The 22,298-nt window shown below is 38.3% G+C and overlaps 2 protein-coding genes across 2 annotated transcripts in view; both read left to right on the top strand.

The window, feature by feature from the left end:
• The window catches only part of PGM2L1 (phosphoglucomutase 2 like 1), a 68,320-nt gene extending 50,379 nt beyond the window's left edge, over positions 1 to 17,941 (top strand). The window contains exons 7-14 of the mRNA XM_508639.9: positions 900 to 1,089; positions 1,408 to 1,505; positions 2,586 to 2,766; positions 4,823 to 4,916; positions 5,226 to 5,355; positions 5,590 to 5,779; positions 9,633 to 9,766; positions 11,497 to 17,941. Coding sequence (XP_508639.2) covers positions 900 to 1,089; positions 1,408 to 1,505; positions 2,586 to 2,766; positions 4,823 to 4,916; positions 5,226 to 5,355; positions 5,590 to 5,779; positions 9,633 to 9,766; positions 11,497 to 11,599 — 1,120 coding nt within the window. The 3' untranslated portion in view covers positions 11,600 to 17,941. The remainder of the gene's footprint in view (positions 1 to 899; positions 1,090 to 1,407; positions 1,506 to 2,585; positions 2,767 to 4,822; positions 4,917 to 5,225; positions 5,356 to 5,589; positions 5,780 to 9,632; positions 9,767 to 11,496) is intronic.
• An 810-nt stretch (positions 17,942 to 18,751) lies between these two features.
• The window catches only part of P4HA3 (prolyl 4-hydroxylase subunit alpha 3), a 69,420-nt gene continuing 65,873 nt past the window's right edge, over positions 18,752 to 22,298 (top strand). Inside the window, exon 1 of the transcript XR_008537873.2 lies at positions 18,752 to 18,873. The gene's annotated coding sequence lies outside the window, so the exon portion shown is untranslated. The remainder of the gene's footprint in view (positions 18,874 to 22,298) is intronic.

Below are 22,298 nucleotides of genomic sequence, written 5' to 3'. Positions count from 1 at the left end.
ACCAAAGAAACAGAGACTAGATGCTAATGGAAATGATGCCGGCGAGAGAGAATTATCCATGTACTAAAGTTCTCAAGTGAGAATTGATGGGGACCAGAGCAGAAGTAGAGGGGTTGACCTTTGATACAAAGAACACTTCCTCATTATTATCAGATGGAAGAAGGAAAAAATATGGGTTGTCGGTTTGGTGTGGGACGATTAGGAAGTTCCCATCAAATGGCTCTGTGTCTCAGTGATGTATGAGGTGAAGGGGGAGGAAAGGAATAAGGAGAGAAGAGAAGGTACTAATTAAGTCACCATCTTGGAGAAGTAAAAAAGTAAGCTTTTTGGGTAACAAAGTAGGATTGCCTGGCAGCATTGGGTATCCATTCAGAGTGAAGCTGTTCAATCCTTTTGTGAGATTTATTCTAGCAATATTCAACTATTTTGGTGCAAGCCTGGAAAAGGTACACATTTGGGTTCAACAAGATTTGGGGTATTGGAGGGTCAAAGTAGCCAGACTGACATATAAGAAGGTGAGTGTAATTAGGTACTTTGCAATCTAAACTGGAAGTGAAGAAACGAGGGGTCTACTGGCAAGCAAGAAAGACCAGTTAGGAAGTGTTTGTGATGGTCTAGTGAGAAATAATATTTACTTAGATGATACAAGCTTAGCTTGTTCAGGGTATTGGCACAGCATATGGAAGGCAGCTGTCCAGGTCAGGAAGTTGAGCCACAAAGGGAGAATGCTGTTGAATTAAAACTCTTGATCTTTAAGTTAGTACTCTTGATTTGTTTGTTTGAATATCTTAGACCTCTGCTGAAGGCTTTAATCACATTTTTCAGAATTTGATTGTTTTTAATTATATCAAAGGTAAGAGGTTTTGTAATCATGATCATATGTTGATTTTCCTTTACAGGGAGTTAAACTCGAAGACCACCTTGAAATTTGTGCACACATCTTTTCATGGGGTCGGACATGACTATGTGCAGTTGGCTTTTAAAGTGTTTGGTTTTAAGCCTCCAATTCCAGTACCAGAACAAAAAGATCCTGATCCAGACTTTTCTACCGTTAAATGTCCAAATCCTGAAGAAGGAGAATCTGTGCTGGTATTTTTTTAAATATTTAAATTATTATTAGTTTATTAAACCATCAGAATAGATAGAACTCATTGACAATTCAAAGATTACTTACAAAAGCAGAAAGGACTGTAGTTTACATCTTTTAATTGTATTGGAGTAATAATAGGCTGTGTTTTGTTTGAAATGTCTATGGTGGGTGTCCCTACTTTTGGCTTCTTATTTTAAACGTAGCTGAATTCTATGCCTTCTAAAATTCCTATCACTAACATTGTGCCTACATACAGGAACGTTAACATTGAACTTAGGTTCTTCAGTACAATCCAGCTTTTTGGGTCACTGTTTCAGGAACTTTCCCTGAGACTGGCAGAGAAAGAAAATGCCCGGGTAGTGCTAGCCACAGATCCTGATGCAGACAGACTGGCAGCAGCAGAACTTCAGGAGAAGTATGTAGAATCTGTTATTTGATTAAAAGCTTGAACTTTGAAAAGCAATGTATTTTAAGTCTTACAGGCTCATTGAAAATAATGAAAAATAAGAAAAGAACATAAATTTCCTGTAAATCCATTATCCCAAAATAACCACCTAAGTTGATACTTTGACAATTCTTTCCTGTCTTTTAAATTGAAATATTTAAAGATGTATTTGTTTTTATTAAATTATGATCATAGTTTTATATCTTGATTATTTTCCACTTTAATTGTACAAAATGCTTCAAAAACTGCTTACAGTGTAATGGTTAAGTATAATGCTTACAGTGTAAGCATTTTCCCCTGACTTTATATATTTTTTGAAAATATTAATTTTTACAAAGACATAATATCCCAACAGATCGCTTTATGATGTAGTTATTTCCTAACCTTTTTTTTTGTTTGCTTTTTTTTTTTTTTTTTTTTTTTTTTTTTGGAGACATAGTTCCGCTCTTGTTGCTTAGGCTGGAGTGGAGTGCAATGGTGCTATCTTGGCTCACTGCAGCCTCTGCCTCCCAGGTTCAAGCTATTCTCCTGCCTCAGCCTCCTAAGTAGCTGGGACTACAGGCATGTGCCACCACGCCTGGCTAATTTTGTATTTTTAGTAGAGACAGGGTTTTGCCATGTTGGTCAGGCTGGTCTCGAACTCCTGACCTCAGGTGATCCTCCCACCTTGGCCCCCCAAAGTGCTGCGATTACAGGCATGAGCCACCTATTTCCTAATCTTAGTCCTCTGGGCTGCTATGTATTTTTACCATTATAATGTGACAAATGTCCTTAAATAGAAAGGCTTAATTATTTATCATAATTTTTTCTCTCATTAAGTAAAAGAATAAATGTAATGATATAATAATTTTCCAAAAGACGTTGTACCATTCCTACCGTAAAATCACCCCTGGTCAGTTAGAAAAGAAGTAGTAATAAATGTTTTCTCAAAAATCCCATATGATAGTTTTTGATTTTTCCTAACTGAAGGATGGTAATTTTTAGGCCTTGGAGTCAAGAAGTTTTAATGAGAAGAAAGGTCTTGACATTGTATTTTCCTTCTCTCTACAGTGGTTGTTGGAAAGTTTTCACAGGGAATGAGTTGGCAGCTTTGTTTGGATGGTGGATGTTTGATTGCTGGAAGAAAAATAAATCAAGAAATGCTGATGTGAAGAACGTTTATATGTTAGCCACCACAGTCTCTTCTAAAATTTTGAAGGCAATTGCACTTAAAGAAGGATTTCATTTTGAAGTAAGAATCAATAATATCTGTGTGCTACTTTTTAAAACCTATTTCTGTATGTTAAAGACATCTCCCCACCAAAACTGACTTTCATTGATTTCATTTGTAATTCCCTTATTTTTCTAATTCTGTTAACACTTGTTCAGTCTCTTTTGATAATTTAGACACCTTGAGCCAAAATTCATCCAGTACCGTATATGAATTTCTGGGACTAAGATGAGATATTCTTTAAAAATTACATTAATACTTATTATTCTGTACAACAAATATCTGGTTTTCAGACAGGGAAAATATAGCTCCTGGTGACCCCATCAGTAACTCAGACTTCTCTCCAAAAAGTTGTGGGTGTCATCAACCCCTTGTTTAGGCTCTTCAAGCATGGTCTTAAGGAACTTCAAGTAGTCTTCTAAATTGCATAGTAAACCCAATGATCCTACATCCAAAAAAACAAGCAGTGGCTCTCTCTCAGCCCAGATCATTAACCTTATGACCTTAAGACCCTTAAGCTGACCATTTTTGCAGCCATGGGAACTAAATTGCTTTTTCTCTGCCATCTTTGCCAAATATCAGTGAAAATGTCCCTGGACATTTTTCTTGAGCCATAGTCAGGCTACAGGTCTTAACGCTAATTGACTGAGTAAAAGAAAATTGTACCTGGCTTTATGAAATAGAGCTTTCAACCTTATGCTTTCTAAAACACAAATAGCAAAATAGAAGATACTGAAAGTTGATTCACACCTAAGATTCTGATGTTTTCCTAGTTTATGTCTATAGCAAGAAGAAGTATAATGGGCACAAAAGAGAAAGAAGAACAATTCTAAAGACCACTATTATAATTTTATTTGCTTGTTTTTGTTGTAGCAGGGAGGTTTTTGACTTTTTAATTTTTATTTTGTAGTAAGGAGGTAGAAAGGTGAATTAGGAAACAAGTTAGTAACGGTGAGCTTTAGTATTAGTGTGTATCACATACTCTTTCTGTTGACTCTGAAACTCTTTCTGTTGACTCTGAAACTCTTTCTGTATCTTTAAAGTGAACAGTATAGCTCATTAGATGAAAAGTCCTCAAATCTAATTATTTAAAGAAGTACTTAGTAACTGTCTTGGTGGTTTTATTAATAGTTAGGACACAGTGTTATGAGAAGGTACACTTGGTTCAAGCTTATGTTATGCTAATATTAAAAGTGCATCACTAAAAAGCTTCATGACCTTTCATTGATTACTCAGGGAGAGTAAATCCACCAACTTTCATAGGCACTCTTATATTAGTGGCTGTAATATAGCTTAAAGGACAGTTTCTGAGAAGCAGAAACTTGAAATTGAATCTTGACTCCATCTCTTATATGCAGTATAATTTTGGGCAGATTGACTTATCTTTCAAGGCTGTGTTTCAGCGATAGCGTTTTTGAGCATTAAAAAAAGATAATGGGGCCAGACGTGGTGGCTCACGCCTGTAATCCCAGCACTTTGGGAGGCTGAGGCAGGTGGATCACAAGGTCAGGAGTTCAAGACCAGCCTGACCAACATGGTGAAACCCCGTCTCTACTAAAAATACAAAAATTAGCTGGGCATGGTGGCACACCTGTAATCCTAGCTACTTAGGAGGCTGAGACAGGAGAATTGCTTGAACCTGGGAGACGGAGGTTGCAGTGAGCTGAAATTGCACCACTGCACTCCAGCCTGGGTGACAGAGCGAGACTCCGTCTCAAAAAAAAAAAAAAAAAGATAATGTAAAGCACCTGGTTCAGTCCTTAATAGTAGGTCATTATAGTGTATGTGCTTATTCATGTTACTTTGTGACTATATGAAGCACCACTTATAAATGCTGGTTTATATTTGGTGTAAATCACCTAGTATTATAATCTATAAATAGTAGGTCATTAGTAGTAGCAGTGTGTGTATTTATGGCACTTTATTACTATATGTCTGCTACTGTATAAATCTTTGTGGACTGAAGACTATAGTAAAGATCATTATATGAACATTGTGTGCATGTAGTGGCAGATTTTTCTCTAATAGGTATTTGTGAGACAGTCACTTAACTAGAGTGGCCTCCTCTGCATTTCAGGAAACATTACCAGGTTTTAAATGGATTGGAAGTAGGATAATAGACCTCCTGGAAAATGGGAAAGAAGTCCTTTTTGCATTTGAAGAGTCTATTGGTATGTAGTAAATATTAAAATCTTCGAAATTTGATTGATAATTTTTTAAAATGTAATTCTGTAGGAGGAATTTTTTGTGTTCTGGTTTCATATTTTGAGTTGTAAAAACTACAGAGAATGAGAAATATGTAGATACATTTCTTATCAGAAAAAAAAAAGAATGAAAGTGTCCCCTAAATACACTCAGTATTGATGAGTTTCATCTATTACTAGGCTTTTAAATTTCCTGGTCCTTCTGAAGAAATGTAGAACTATTGAAATTATAGCCTTAAGTTTTCCTCTTTTCTAGTGATGGTTTTCAATCCTCAGGTTTTCTCTGTGGAACTTCAGTTTTGGATAAAGATGGCGTGAGTGCAGCTGTTGTGGTTGCTGAGATGGCATCTTACCTGGAAACCATGAATATAACATTGAAACAGCAACTGGTTAAGGTTTATGAAAAGTAAGTTCTACTATTATGAATTTCACATGCTAGATTTTTCTTTTATTGTCCTACCCTTAGTTTTCTAAATTTGTTTCTGAAGAATAGTTGATCCTTTTTTAAAAAGTATTAAAATTATGTGAATTAAGGACTGCCACTTTCTATAAAATACCATAGTAGGCTGATCTTCCTTAATATATGCTTTTTTAAAGAGTTATCTGAAATCTAATTTTAGCACTTTGAATCTTTGCACAGATATGGTTATCATATTTCAAAAACTTCCTATTTCTTGTGTTATGAACCACCTACCATCAAAAGTATATTTGAAAGGCTTCGTAATTTTGATTCTCCAAAAGAATATCCAAAATTTTGTGGAACATTTGCTATATTGCATGTACGGGACATTACCACTGGATATGACAGTAGCCAGCCTAATAAGAAATCAGTAAGTACCTTTTTTTTTTTCCAAACAATTTAGAAAATTTCATGGCTCATGTCACCAAAAAGTCCAGAGGCAGGACAGATTTCACATGAGATTCAATCCAGTTTCCTCATGTTTACCAGTTTATTATAAAGGTGACAATTCTGGAACAGCCAGATGGAAGAGATGTATAGGGCAATGTACTAGGGGTGGGGTTGGGGCCTGGAGCCTCCCAGCAAGTCCACGTGTTTACCAAGCTGGAAGCTCCTGTAAATACTTAAAAAAAAAGTTTTTAACAGTTTATTATAATTCATACTGAAATAGGAGATCAGCAGGACTTGTTTTCCAAGCACTGGTCATGACCTCACTGATCAAAACAGGATCTGGTCCAAACAGGATGCAGTAAAGAAACCAGCCAAAATCAGCTAAAACCAAGATGGCAACAAAAGCAACCTCTAGTTCCCCTCACTGCTCATTATATGCTAATTATAATACATTAGCATGCTAAAAGACACTCCCACCAACACCATGACAGCTTACAGATGTCATGGCAACACCCAGAAGTTACCTTATGTGGTTTAAACGTGGAGGAACCCTTGGTTCCAAGAACTCCTCACACTTTTTCTAGAAAATTTGTGAATAACTTGCCCTTATTTAGCATATAATTAAGGAGAAGCTATAATATAGCTAGCCAGCAATCCATGGTGCTACTCTGCCTATGAAGCAGCCATTTTCCTGTACTTTGTGGCTCTGATAAAATTGCTTTCCTTTTTTTTTTTTCCTTGAGACGGTGTCTCGCTCTGTCTACCAGGCTGGAGTGCAGTGTGGCATGATCTCAGCTTACTGCAACCTCTGCCTCCCAGGTTCAACTGATTCTCCTGCCTCAGCCTCCTGAGTAGCTGGGACTACAGAAGCATGTCAACACGCCTGACTAATTTTTGTATTTTTAGTAGAGACAGAGTTTCACCACGTTGGCCAGGCTGGTCTTGAACTCCTGACCCCAAGTGATCTGCCCACCTCGGCCTCCCAAAATGCTAGGATTACAGGCATGAGCCACCGCGCCCAGCAGTTGCTTTCCTTTTACTTTACTCTGTTGATTCATTCTTGAATTCTTTCCTGTGTGAAGTCAAGAACCCTCCTGGGCTGAGCCCCAGTTTGGGGGTTCACCTGCATCAATACTATAATAAAATGGTGAAACTTCAGGCCTGTGAGTTTCCTTAAGACTAGAACCCATTGTTTTGCTCCAGAGCATTTTTCAGTCTGCTAACTTATCTCTCTGACTTTGATCCTATCCTTATCACTTCCCAAATAATCATGTATACTACCCTCAGGGTAAGATGTGTGGAATGGAGGTGGGGGCAGAGAGAGAGAAAGAAAAAGAGAAAATGGGCAAGGATGCTAGATAATGTTGAAAATAACTGTAAAAGCCTATAATTTCAAAGCCATACATCTTTCTAATTTTAACTTCCTTTTCCAACCTTATTCCCTATACCTCCAGCCAAATAGAACAGCTTACTTACTTACCTACATGTATACATTTTTTTTTAATTTCTGCATTTTTGGTCCAGTTGTTTCCTTAGTTTACCCATTTTTCCAATTTCTACAGGCCCATACCTCAGCTACTATAAGACTTAAGGCAAATATCACCTGTTCCACGCGACCTCTAGGCCTCATAATTAGATACCTTCCTCTTGAGGTTTCATTACATACTGTGCCTTCCTCCTATTACTGTTTAATGTCATCATTGTGTTGTACATGGCATGTTCCTTTCTGATGTACTTTTTTGCCTCACCAAGTTGCTGCCTATGTTGTGGCTGCTCAACAAATACTTAAATGCCATAGATGCTGATTATATTCATTTTGTTATTGTTGTTATGATGATTATTAGCCCAAATTTCCATTTGTAATGTTCTGATGTGGTCTCAAGATTCTGGGGACATAATGTATTTTGGAAAATCTGTAGTTTATTGTGTAGAATAGTACCCATATTCCATTTTTGCATATTTATCCAATCAACAAATATTAGTTCCTGGTGTTGATATCCTGTGTATGAGTATATATGTGTCTATTTTTCTATCTTTGTAAATTGCTGGAAGAGAAGAATCACGTTTTGCTTCTTTTTATTTCTCTAGTTTGCTGTGCTCAAGTAGCCTTTGGTATAATGCTTTTCTCCCTCTTAATTCTCGTTAAAGTGTATAATATTCATTATTCAGGGTGCTTTTTCATCTATTCTCTTCTGGTTCTTACAACAAGTTTGTAAGGTAGGTAGCATAGATGTTGTTATCCCCAAGGTTGCATAGTAAGTGTCAAAGCCTTCCTGAATTCTCTCTTTTCCATGTTTCAGATTAATTGATGTTCATCTGTGTATATTCATTTATCAGAATCCTTCTGTGCTGCAGGCACAGGTACACTAGGAATATAGCAATGACAAAAACACTGCACTCAAGAAAAAGTCTAGTGGGGAAATTGACAAGTAAATAGCAATTTACAAAATGATAAGTGCTACCAGGGGAGGCATGCATAGGATGTCATGGAAGAGACTTTGGGGGCTTATGCAAGACTTTCTAGAGAACTGTTCTGAACTGAGTTCCCAAGTATGATTAGGAGTTGGCCAGATGCAGGAGGAGCAGAGGGTGTTTCAGGCAAAGGGAACAGTAAGTACAAGGTCCAGAGATGAAAAAACATATTCTCTTTCAGAGAACCACAGGTAGTTGTCTATAACTGGAGTATGAGGTGAGAAGAATGGCCTGCATGATGAGTGGGTTTTGAGGGGCAAACTTCCAGGCAGGAAGATCAGTTAGTACACTGTGTCAGCAGTCTAGATGAGGTGTGATGGTCACCTGAATTCAATATAGGAGCAGTGATGGAAAGAACTGGATAAAGTTGAGTTAAATAAAGTATAGAAAGGACTTGCTACTTTATGGGCTGTGGGTGAAAAAGAAGGGAAGATCTCTGTGTTAAGTCAGTGGTATATGGTAATGTACTGACCAAGAGAGGGGTCTCAAGGACAGGACTCATGGCTCAGGACAGCTGAGGAAAGGTACCAGTGTCAACCCCTCTGGCCTAGTACAACCCTCACAGTCCCCTCGAGATGCCTCGACAGACGGATGTGTGGACTAGCAAGAGTACCAGTGTTAATCCATATATTTAGTGTCAGTAAAACATCACTTCTTTTTTCAATTTTTATTAAAAAATAGAGTTCTTTCTGCACCCCAGTACATGCAGGATGTGTGCACTCCTCTTTGGAGACGACTGATAAACTGCGAAAATGCTTCGCAAATATAGAGGCAGTTTGGACTTTGGAACTTGGCTTCCGCTTCTTGTTCTACCACTTAGTTGATTGTCTTGAACGGGTTGTTTACTCTCATTGAGCCTCGTCTGTAAAATGGCGGTAACACTTACTTTGCAGGATTATTGTTGAGGCCCAGAGATCATGCATTGAGGTATATAACCCCATGCCTTAACTATTCAGTAAATGGTATGTTTATGAATTATTACATATGGGTAATCTTCATTTGTATTTTATAATTCTTTTAAAATATGTTTTAAATTTTCAATTGTGGTTAAAAAAACACGTAACAAAAATTAACTATCTTAACCATTTTTAAGTGTATAGTTCGGTAGTGTTAAGTATATTTATATTGTTGTGCGACAGAGCTCTAGAACTTTTTCATCTTGCTAAACTGAAACTCTCTATCCTTTAAGCAATAACTCCCTATACCCCCTGCCTTGGCAACTGCCATTCTAATTTCTATTTCTGTAAATTTGACGACTTTAGATGCCTCATATAAGTGGACTATATTTTACAATTCTTGAAAATGAAAGAAAATGAAAAAGATGCCAAGTATAATTAAGCTGTTGTTGCCATTTTGCATAGGTGCTGCCTGTGAGTAAAAACAGCCAAATGATTACATTTACTTTTCAAAATGGCTGTGTTGCTACCCTTCGGACAAGCGGAACAGAACCAAAGATAAAGTATTATGCAGAGATGTGTGCGTCACCTGACCAGAGGTAAGAATTGATTTTTTTTAGATATACATACAAAAGCTTTATTGAAATATAATTCACATACCATACAGCTCACGCACTTAAAATGTACAATTCAGTGGCTTTTAGTATGTTCAAAGTTATGCATCCATCACTGTAATCAATTTTAGAACATTTTCATCACCGCCAAAAGCCCGTAGCCATGAGAAATCACTTCCCATTTCCCTCCTTTACGGCCCTCAGCAACCCCAATCTACTGTCTTTCTCTATAGATTTGCTTCTTTTCTGGGCATTTCATATAAATGGAATCATACAATATGTGGGCCTTTGTGACTGCCGTCTTTTACTTAGTATAGTGGTTTCTAGGTTCCACCATGATTCAGTTGTAGCATGAATTTATTCCTTTTTTTAAAGTTTTGTTTTTTATAGCCCAACAATATTCCATTGCATGGCTATGCCATGCTTTTTAATCCATTGATCATTTGATGGACATTCAGATTATTTGCACTCTTTGGCTGTTTTGAATACTGTTATGAACATTTACATACAGGTTTTTGTGTGAATGTATGTTTTCATTTCTCTTAGGTATATACCTAGGAGTGAACTGCTGGGTCATGTGGTAGCTCTGTGTTTAACCTTTTGAGGAACTGCCAGACCATTTTTTAAAGCAGCTACATCATTTGGGAATTGAATTTTAAAATTGTATTGAATTTCTATACTTGGAAAGATTCTCTGAGCTTTAAGTATTATGTGATTAACATAAGGAAATTATCATCAAATAATTTATGTTTATTGCCAAATATCCATTTTCTATGTCTAATATGACTTGACATAATCTGTTCAGTTCATTTCCTTTTAAGAGGATGAATTGTGACTAAGTTAATTTCATAAACATATTCAAAGGCTACTTAAATGTATTAAAAGTACTGTCTCCTATAATATTGTAATTGCTCAATATATATTTGGGAAGGAGATTTTTTAGAATTGCTTTCAGAGTCCAACCAAGCTATACTATTTTGTATTTCCCCAAATCTTTGCATTTAAGGATAGATTTCATTTCCTTTGGGGGGGATAAAGAGCCCCCGAAGTCATTCAAAGTAGAATCTAAAGTAAACCAAATTGGGTAATGCTAAATTGGGTAATGCTACATCTGGTTGAAAATGAAGGAAGATTATTAAAGTAATAAGAACTGATTTGTTGTGTAGCTTTTAAAATGACTGTAAAGGCAGTTTAAAAGAGGCTTGCCTCGAAATGTTCTGGGCAATGGCAGCACCTCAGTGATGACTTTCAAGGGCCTTCTTTTAAGTGCATATTTATTTTTTTAAACATCACATTATTTTAGTCACACCTCCTTCTGCTACCTGAAAGATATATCATTCCATAACATCTGTACCGAATATTTTTCAAAGTATTTCAGGAAGCCATTTTCTCCTAACACCTGGTATTTGTGTTCAAAGCCATTTGAACCTCATTCTCCTGACCCAGGAGAATTCTTTAGATACACCATCACTCCTCTGTTTATCATGTGCCAAGGAACTCCTATTAATGCAGTTCACCTTCAGTTTGTGATAGCAGTGTTTTCTTTGTGTGTAATTTTTTTTTTTGGTCTTGTTTTGTTTCAACCAAGTGAATTTCTCTTTTGTTTACCAATTGTTTAATGACTCCATCAGGACCTCTTAAAAAATCACACTAATTTAAATAAATTTTAAGCCTATGAAAATAAATAATTCCAAAACTCTTCATCTTTTCCTCAGTGACACTGCTTTACTGGAGGAAGAACTGAAGAAACTCATTGATGCTCTGATTGAGAATTTTCTTCAGCCTAGTAAGAATGGACTGATCTGGCGTTCTGTTTAGGGGTACACCAATATGTCATGACACTGTGTGGGCATATGGAACAGAGCAACCGAGAACTGCATACATTGAACCTTGTGTTAGCATTCTCTCTCTATCTCATCTGGCCGAGTATCTTTTTCCTTTTATTTTCTTTCTTTTTGGTCAACTGGCTAGACTAAACAAAGTATAAGTTTGAAATGAAATGGTCTAGAGGGAAATGATTCAAATTTTTTCATAATTCAAACAAAAGTTATTACACTAAAAGTATTATAGTAACGTATTGTCCTTCCGTTAACAGAAACATCACAATTCAAAAGTGAGTTTTCTTATTATAGTGTGATTAAGCCTAGTTCTGTATCTTGTAATTGTGTATAGCATGGTAAAAGAAAAAAAAAAAAGACAGGTAAATGTTATATAATTATAGGGTTAGTTAAGGAAATTAGTCCATAAAATTGGCAAGAAAATGGTACTTTCCTTGATTGTTATGAAAAAGTGTCATTGTGACATCACAGGTATTAATTTACAAATTAGAGTATTTGAAATAGGATATTTAGCATTTCTGTAGTTTAGAACAGATGTTACAGTGTGTGGTTTTGGCATGTCTGTTTCAGGTGCCCTTGGTGCAGTATAAATTTACTGTATGTATTTAAAATTCTGATGTTTACTGAACATAAAACAATAGTGGCAATACTCCTATTGGCTTTGTTCTTATCAAATTTCTCAGTGCCTTCTCAGGGTCTGATATGAACAGAAAAAACAGTGTTCCTGCATTTACCATAATTTAATCAGTCAATTTTCAGATAGCTAAGGAAAATCTTCCAAAATCTGTAGGTGCTTCCTCTATATCAAGTGAGTTGGCTGATTTTAAAATCTTAGGAATATAAATGAAGATCTTAATAAAAGCAAGCTTAATGTAGTTAAGGATCTTCATATTAGAATTGTGTCATTTATCAAACCTTTTATTACAGAAAAAAATCTGAACTGAGAAAGGAGCTCTGAATTTATTTGACAGTCTAACTTTTGAGTTACATTTTTGTAAGTAGATTTATTCTTTTATTTTATGAAGTAATGTTAATTTTACTAAGAATAAAACATCCAAATTTTAAGTATTATGAAATACTAAAACTACATGTTTTAAAACAGAGGTCCAGTTTATTCTAACATCTTGCTGACTTCTGTAGAATTTCTGATTGCATGACTATTATTTATCTTCTTTTAGTGTAGAAAATAATTTTTTACAAAAAGTCACTTTTGGGCTGGGCGCAGTGGCTCACGCCTGTAATCCCAGCACTTTGGGAGGCTGAGGCAGGTGGATCACAATGTCAGGAGTTTGAGACTAGCCTGGCCAATATGGTGAAACCCTGTCTCTACTAAAAATACAAAAATTAGCCAGGTGTGGTGGTGGGCACCTGTAGTCCCAGCTACTCGGGAGGCTGAGGCAGGAGAATTGCTTGAACCTAGGAGGCTGAGATTGCAGTGAGCCGAAATCACGCCACTACACTCCAGCCTGGGCAACAGAGGGAGACTCCATCTCAAAAAAAAAAAAAAGTCACTTTTGGCTAATCATGCAGTCTTCTGAAAAGGTTTAATAGAGAAATGCTGTTTAGGCTGGGCTTGGTGGCTCACATCTGTAATACCAGCGCTTTGGGAGGCTGAGGCAGGAGGATTGCTTGAGGCCAGGAGTTTAAGTTACAGAACTATGATCGCACTGCCGCACTGAAGCCTGGATGACAGAGTGAGACCTTATCTCAAAAAAAAAAAAAAAAAGAGAGAGAGAGAGAGAGAAAGAAATGCTGTGTTTAATCTTCTTAAAATGTATCTTGTCCTACATAGTTCTCAGAATACATATGGGGTATAGTTAGGAGATAACAATAACAAGACCTAAACAAATTGCTTATAGGAGATAGCACTGTAATTAGAGAATTTATTTCATATAAAATAATAATATAAAGTTTGAACTGATTAGAATGTTCCTTAAATCATGGTTTAGTTTGTTGCAGCTGTCAGCTAACATTTGGTTGAGCTCATATAATCCAAACCTAATTGTCCAACTATTGTATTGCCACTATTGTTAATTTGTTCCTTCCTTACTTTCTTATTGTTGGATCTTATATGACTGTATGACTGTAGATAATAGACAGCTAGCTAAATGTAGAGCACCATTTTTCTCAATGAGTTTGTTTTCAAAGGCTTTGCACTGGAGAAGATATGTGTAGAATTTTTGTTTTATTTTTAAAATGTGTAAAACATCTTTTGTTTTATATGCTTTTAAGAATGTAGATTGTAATTTAGGAAATGGCATATATTCTGCAAAGTGGTATAATGTTGTATATATGAAAAACAGGTATATTTGGTTTAGTTCTGTGTTTCAGTGACTGATAAACAAAAATGAAGCTAAAATGAATCAACGGCTCATTCATAGTTACTAAAGCCATGTCATGACTGTCATTCTATTATGAAGAAAACAGTTTTATTTTAGTACTTTAATATAATGCAACATTTAAGTCATCTTAAGGTGAAAAGTTATTGAAGTGTTCTTCTCTCAAGTTAACAAAATTTTACAAATGTTCCTGAAGTGTATCGATTGAGGGAATTATTTTATTCTAGCCTGTCATGAGTCTGTCTGAGCATGATACTTAACATGAACTTGATGTAGTAGGTGCACATTTGCCTAACAGGATAAATTCAGTGATAGCCCAAGCTGGTCAGGAGAGACAGAAGTGCTGGCTAGGAGGTCTCAGCCTCAGGCACTACATTGTTTATCTTTTTCTTTTTGAACAATATTGTGAAAATGATTGCATTCTCATTGAGCATGAAAGTCAAAACTGGAATTTTCTAGAGCTTTGGAGAAAAGGAGAGAATTAGTAGGGCAAGATCAAAGCATACATTGGAAATAAACAGTAGAAATAAGCAAACAATATAAAGAGACACGGGAAATGCTTCTCGTGAAGGGCAAATGTAACACCATAACAGTAGGGAATAAACTGTGTCCCACCGGTTTACTTGTGTTTATTTGTTGTTATGATGAGTATGCACCTACCATTTTCCTTTATTGTGATCACTAAAATGAGGCCAAGGTTTAGGAGGTGAGAAAAAGTATCCCCTTTACGGATTCAGTTCCTGCTAGGATGTTGTATCAGAATCATGTGAGAACTCAGGAAGAGATAGAGCAGAAATAAAAAGGAAGAAAATGTAGATTAGAAAATAAGACTTCTGAGAAAAAGTTCAAGGAATAAAGATTGTTTGACTCTGGAGAGGAGAAAGCTGTTGAGATAGTTTGCTAAGTTTGCTAATAAAGCTTTATTGAGTCTTTTATTGAAGGGTTCAAAGTAAGAAATACTATGCCATAGTGTTCTCCATCTCTAGTGAAGACAGAACCAGAGGGAATAAGGATCTTTTTTTTAAAGACAGCATGGAAAGTTTAAGATTTAGGAACTTCTTGAGAAATCTTCATAATATCTTCTATTCAAAATCTTTTTTTTATTTTTAAGGGAATAAAAATTTTAAAAATTAAGAGATATACAGATAACTTTTTAAGGGTCCTTCTTTCCAGCACATTTTTTTAAAAACTCAGGTTAGAACAAAAATGTCATAAAGGGCACTAAAAGTAACATTTGGGTTTCACTCCATATCTAGAAGAATTTAGCTCACAAAACAATTTTTGTGTGTTTTGAGTAACTGATGCGTAAGTGCAATGAATAATTTTCCTGCTTCACTGTTATTTTTAATTTAACCTGGCAAATTAAGTGAGACTTGAACAAAATTTTGTTCATCTTGAAGAATGTATAGTGGCTTAGGTTATTTGAGGTTTTCGTTTTGAATATATATGTTGTTATTTTGATGTAGATACGTTAGCAGATGGAGAGGTTCTAAGAGATTGGATACTTTGGAATGTCTTTATATAGGAAATAGACCTCCCATTTCTTAAGCAAGTTGCTTCTGGAATTGATGCAACAGGGATATTAGCTGTAGTTTAATGGATAAGTTGTTCTATGAGCTGCTGCTATCAGTATTTTTTTCCACATTTTCCATTGATATTTGTGATGCTTGAAAAATCCAAACTTCACTTGGATACATTTAATTTTATGCCTTTTTCTCTCTACCTCCCACTTTTCCTAGGCACCCTTGCACATTTTGTTACTGTGAAGGACTATTACCCTGTTACCTCACTGATAAGAAATCTCAACTGTATTCATTCAGAATGCTTTAAGCTTAGTCATAAACTACATTTGCCTATGGACCTTTGGTTATTTTGTTAATGTTGTCATTATATTTAAGACTTATTGTAGGAAGTAATTTTAAATCTATTTCATAACCTGTTTTGATCTGTCTGCATACTGCTATATGTTAATTTATTACGGCCTTTTACAATTCACTTGTCATCTGAGATTGTTCTAGAAACGGATGAGGAAAGAGTCGTACTAACCAAAATGAATGGGCAATTGACCTAACATTCTATTTCAGGTTTCCTTGTACTTGGGGAGCGAAAGCACAAGATATAAGGAAATCTTATTCACATTTGTCCCTCAGAGCATCTTACCCTAAGCCATAGAGGTATAAATAGTAAGATGAGAATTGCTCATTGTCTGACTCCTTGCACAGCATGACTTTAATTCTAGTTAGAAACAAAGTTAGTGTTGACTACTGGTTACCTTAAAGTATTCACCATACTATACATTTATTAGACCATCTTTCCTCTTTGTTTATTCAAGACTATGTACTTATAAAAGAGAACCTATAAGAATGTGTAGAGTGACCAAATAGGGACAAAGTGACATACCTAGAGTTTGCTGCTCAAATTTTTCCACTAGCGTAACCCTAAAGCAGAGGGGCATGATGAAGGGGGAAGGGGTTCTGAGAGCAAAATCAGAATCAGCCTACCACTGACATGAAGTGTGTTCTGTCTTTAAAATGTAAGTGAATTTTGCATTCTCTATAATAAAACTTTTAATATAAAAATGATATGTTTAATCTTTACTGAAACTTATGCTGCCACAAAGGAGCACCATGTTCATCACGTGGCTGCTCAGTTTTCTCCCCCAGTGCCCTCACCCCCAGTGGCTGCAAGTCCTTGAGCTACACACACTGGCTGTAGTGCAAGATATATAAACATAGGCCGGGCTCGGTGGCTCATGCCTGTAATCCCAGCACTTTGGGAGGCCGAAGCAGGTGGATCATCTGAGGTCGGGAGATTGAGACTAGCCTGACCGACATGGAGAAACCCTGTCTCCACTAAAAATACAAAATTAGCCGGGTGTAGTGGCACATGCCTGTAATCCCAGCTACTCGGGAGGCTGAGGCAGGAGAATCACTTGAACCCAGGAGGTGGAGGTTGTGGTGAGCCAAGATCGCGCCGTTGCACTCCAGCCTGGGCAACAAGAGTGAAACTCCATCTCAAAAAAAAAAAAAAAAAAAGATATATAAACATAGAACATATCTAGACTATTTCCTGCCCTTGGAATCTGACCTTCAGAAGGATTAACGCCAAACTAAACTGACCTGAAACAGTTTTGTTACTATTGGCATTCCTTGACTAAAAAGGACCACCTGATGCTCAGTCCCGAGAGTAGGAATCGTGGTTTATTATTTTTCATATCCACACCACCTAGTTCAGTACCTGTTATAGAGTGTTTAATTGCTGATACTAGGAATTAAGGGATTTTTTAAAAGTAGCAAATAGTTTAAGGAACAATCAAAAAATGAATTTTCTAATTCAGTTTTTTCAATGAAGTCCCATCACTGAACTTTATAATGTAATGTTTATTAAGCAGACATCCCCTTAAATACTCAGTTTCTTTGGAGAGAGCAAAGCATATCTCTCTGTGGAAATTATATATAATGCCTGGTATTTTACACTCAAAGCAAGGTGTTGGCCAGGAAGGTAAAGAAATGGTGTCTATGTAGACTTAATATCACTAGTCTAAGTGTCATTTTGAGCCTAGTAGCACTACCTTCCAAGTGAGTCACAACAAATTTGATCCTATTTGGTATGTTTTTGTCCACTGTTATGATTCATCATGTATCTTACAAGAGCCACTCAAGCAAGACTCTGCTTCTATGTATGGTGAGGTCTTGTTGTTCTAGGCTAGAATAAACTCTTTGTATGCCTCATTGAATATGCCAGGTAAAATATATGCAGTCAAGAATGAATTATTTTTCTGACTAAAGTGTGTAGCAGTAGTTCAAAATTGTGCCCTTGTTTTAACAGTTTCTGTCAACATCTTCTCATTTTTCCCTACAAAAACACCAGGGTGTATTATAAGTACTGCCTATGAGAATTTGCACTTTATGTATTTGTGTGTGGATTTCTTGTGGTTTTAGCCAAATGAAGTGTTATCAGTAATAAACAGGTCTCTTCATAGGCATGAGTTTCTGTGTAATTTTTATTTGAGATACTGTGTAGTTCATAAAGCTTGCTATCTAAACAGGAAATACTCTTGAAATACACACATCACATACCCTAGAATCCACTTTGCATCTAAATGAATATTCTGGCTTAGTACTCAGGAAATATTTCTTGATTGGTTTATCAGAAGTCCCAGATGTGAGAACTAACATTAAAGTTCTTATTTTTCTTTTCTTTTTCTCTCCTTAAGCTGATCTAATTTGTTTGCCCATGTTAGCGCCAGCTACTATAATAAGACAAAAGTTTAAAGTTTGGAAATCTCTCACGGTAATAACCGTAGATCTATGCTTCAATACTGATGAAGGACTGAGTTTCCAAGGGTTCTTATGAATCTGTGGTCCTGGTCTCTGTTGCCTGCCTTTCCCAGATCAGGCTCAAAGGGAAGATGACTGAAAGGAATGTTCTACGAGGTCCTTTTATCAGCTTCTAAATGGAATATTCTGAGAACCATGCTGACCCCGTCCTTAACCACTTTCCCTAGTTTATTGTTCTTTATAGCACATAAACAAATGAACAAATCAATTTAAGTAGTAGTATTATCTGTCTTCATGAGCATAGCTTTTTCACTACTTTACCACTGCCTGGAACAGTGTATGGCCCTCAGTAGGTACCCAATAAATGTTTGTCAAATGAAAGAACCTATCTCATGTTTCTTCTTGCAGAAGAAAAACACCAAATCCTTGATTCTGCATATGCGCAGAGTTGCATGAGAAATATGCAGTGGCGATACCACCTGTTTTAGAGACATGTTGCTGCTGTTGGGTCATCTCTGCTCACAACATACCTGCTGAAATCTCAAGCTCCACATTTTCTTCCTGCTTTTCCTGAGTGGCTGTATATCTCCCTGGTTTGAAACCTCCAAATCATCTTCGATTTCTCCTGCCACTGGGTATGTGCTATTTGATGCATTCTTTAAATGTAACAGTCTCTGAAAGTAAAGGGCAAGGCCATTGACTTGAGACCCACGTAAAGAGACCAAGCAGCTAACACAACCTAAAATAATAGGGTTTTATTTATTTATTTATTTATTATAACTGAATGAAAAAGATTTAATTTTATAAAATTGACAATGTTCACCAAATTATATCTATTACACTTTTTTTTTTTTTTTTTTTTTTTTTTTTTTTTTAGTATTTATTGATCATTCTTGGGTGTTTCTCGGAGAGGGGGATTTGGCAGGGTCATAAGACAATAGTGGAGGGAAGGTCAGCAGATAAACATGTGAACAAGGGTCTCTGGTTTTCCTAGGCAGAGGACCCTGCGGCCTTCCGCAGTGTTTGTGTCCCTGGGTACTTGAGATTAGGGAGTGGTGATGACTCTTAAGGAGCATGCTGCCTTCAAGCATCTGTTTAACAAAGCACATCTTGCACCGCCCTTAATCCATTTAACCCTGAGTGGACACAGCACATGTTTCAGAGAGCACGGGGTTGAGGGTAAGTTTATAGATTCACAGCATCCCAAGGCAGAAGAATTTTTCTTAGTACAGAACAAAATGGAGTCTCCCATGTCTACTTCTTTCTACACAGACACAGTAACAATCTGATCTCTCTTTCTTTTCCCCACATTTCCCCCTTTTCTACTTGACAAAACCGCCATCGTCATCATGGCCCGTTCTCAATGAGCTGTTGGGTACACCTCCCAGACGGGGTGGCGGCCGGGCAGAGGGGCTCCTCACTTCCCAGACAGGGCGGCTGGGCAGAGGCGCCCCCCACCTCCCGGACGGGGCGGCAGCCGGGCGGCGGCTGCCCCCCACTTCCCCAACGGGGCGGCCGGGCAGAGACGCTCCTCACCTCCCAGACGGGGTGGCGGTCGGGCAGAGACACTCTTCAGATCCCAGACAGGGTCACGGCCTGGCAGAGGCACTCCTCACATCTCAGGCGATGGGCGGCCGGCCAGAGACACTCCTCACTTCCTAGATGGGATGGCGGCCGGGAAGAGGCGCTCCTCACTTCCCAGACTGGGCGGCCAGGCAGAGGCTCCTCACATCCCAGACAATGGGCAGCCAGGCAGAGACGCTCCTCACTTCCCAGACGGGGTGGCGGCAGGGCAGAGGCTGCAATCTCGGCACTTTGGGAGGCCAAGGGAGGCGGCTGGGAGATGGATGTTGTAGCGAGCCAAGATCACGCCACTGCACTCCAGCCTGGGCAACATTGAGCACTGAGTAAGCGAGACTCCGTCTGCAATCCCGGCACCTCGGGAGGCCCAGGCGGGCAGATCACTCGCGGTCAGGAGCTGGATACCAGCCCGGCCAACACCGCGAAACCCCGTCTCCACCAAAAAATACAAAAACCAGTCAGGCGTGGCGGCGCACGCCTGCAATCCCAGGCACTCGGCAGGCTGAGGCGGGAGAATCAGGCAGGGAGGTTGCAGTGAGCCGAGATGGCGGCAGTACAGTCCAGCCTAGGCTGGGCCTCAGAGGGAGACCGTGGAAAGTGGGAGACGGGAGAGGGAGAGGGAGAGGGAGCAGGGTTTTATTTTTGTTCTCACTAAAGGAGAAGAGTTGGTATGTATATAAATTGAAACGTTTTGGAGGGGGGATTATAATAAAAATTTGGTATTCGCTATCCTTCCTCTCTATCTTCCCTAAACCAACACTTCCCCTCATTTCTGTTAGTGCTGTGACCATTCTCCTGTTTATTTTTATTTCCCTCTCTTTACCTCCATTTCTGATCATTAAGTGGTCCGACCTTGCACATAATTTGCTTTAGATTAAGTCTTTGACCTTTATCCCTCTGCTTCATTCATTCATTTAATACATATTGATTAATCTGGAAATGAGAAACAAGGGCACTCCAGAAGGCTAAAAAGTAAGAAAAAAGACACAACCACGTTACTGCCTAAACAACCAGTTAAGGACACCATGCTACTGCCCCCACACCACCAGAAAATCACCTTTATCTATTCCTTATGACTTTGGATTCAAAGTAACTTGAGAGAAGGCCCAGTTGGCTGGATTTTTGTCATTTGCCTGCCTCCTAGCTGCAACTGGAGGCTGATAAAGGAAGGATATGACTCCCTTAGCTTCCTCCTGAGTTCTAGTAAGAGGCAGGACACTAGTTACCTTTCCATTGAGACACAGTAGGGGAGTTAATTTGCCATATTGGAAATAATAGTGCAAAAAAAAGTGACATACACTACAGTGCTAGTGCTGAGTGTTGGAGAATAAACACTGGCAAAGGGATAGGGGAGGGTATTTTAAATACTGAACATGGCATACGTGTGCAGAGCACAAGTGATTTGGTGTTGTTCTTGGAGTTTGAGAGTGGGTGTGGGTAGGGATGTGAGTGGAGAGGTGGAGTGCTCTGTGTGCTGCTCCATGGAGCTTGGACTAAAGTCAGCAGCTGACGGGAGTCATTGAGGGATGATGGTGGTGCGACAGAATTTCCACTGGAAAGGAGTTTAAAGGGCATCTTACCTAACTGTCACCATTTTCTATGATGTGACCTCCAGTGGGGATACATGTTTGAACCTCTCCAGGGACAATGGGCCAAAACAAGTTCATTCTCTTTTAAATAAAGGCCAGTAGAGAGCTCTTTCTTGTGTTCAGCTGACCTCTGCCTTCTGCAGCTCCTACATTTTGCACTTGGAAGGTCTGTGTTATAAAAACAGTCCATTTCCTTTTCACTCAGTCCCCCTACCTCCCAGTCTAAATATGCATAATTCAGCTGCTGTTCCTTATATAACCAGTTTTGGGTTCCCCTCCCCTTCCTGATCACCTACGGGCAGTTTGTTTTCAAAAACCCAAGTCCAGAAATTAATACTCATGGAATGCTGGCATCAGTCCGGAGTAGAGAAAGGTGTGATTTCTACCTGAGATGACAGGCAGCACAACAGATGGGGCAGAGGGGCCTCAGCCGGCAACACTGCTGGACTTCTCTTCACTTTGCCAGAGATTGGTCTTCCTTTTACTCTCACTCAAGCACCACCCCTTCCAAAAAGCCTTTCCTGACTGTGGCCCTAACCAAGCTGGCAGGGACCCACCTCTCCTTCTCCATTTGCCCCTCTGTTGCAGCACTTCCCACACCAGACTGAAATGATTGGACTCTCTCAGTGAATTGTGGGCCCCCTGAGAGCTGGAATCAGCTGAGTCAGTGCAGTACCCCCAGCACCAAGCACTTAGCACCAAGCCAAGCAATATCATGAGTCTTCGGCAAAATAAAAAAGGGGAAAAAAAAGTGGAATTTGAACTGGGTTTTTAAAGGCAAGTAGGCTGTGATAAGCAAAGGCGTGGGGAGGGGCACATGGCATATATGTAAATTCAACTCCAGACAGAGGGGCTATCTGAGTGAAGCCTGGGAAGCCTGGGAAGGCTGC

Source organism: Pan troglodytes, chromosome 9 (genome assembly GCF_028858775.2).
Source record: "Pan troglodytes isolate AG18354 chromosome 9, NHGRI_mPanTro3-v2.0_pri, whole genome shotgun sequence".
Classification (NCBI taxonomy): domain Eukaryota; kingdom Metazoa; phylum Chordata; class Mammalia; order Primates; family Hominidae; genus Pan; species Pan troglodytes.
The sequence above is the reverse complement of the archived record's forward strand: the minus strand, read 5'-3'. Positions and strand labels throughout refer to the sequence as shown.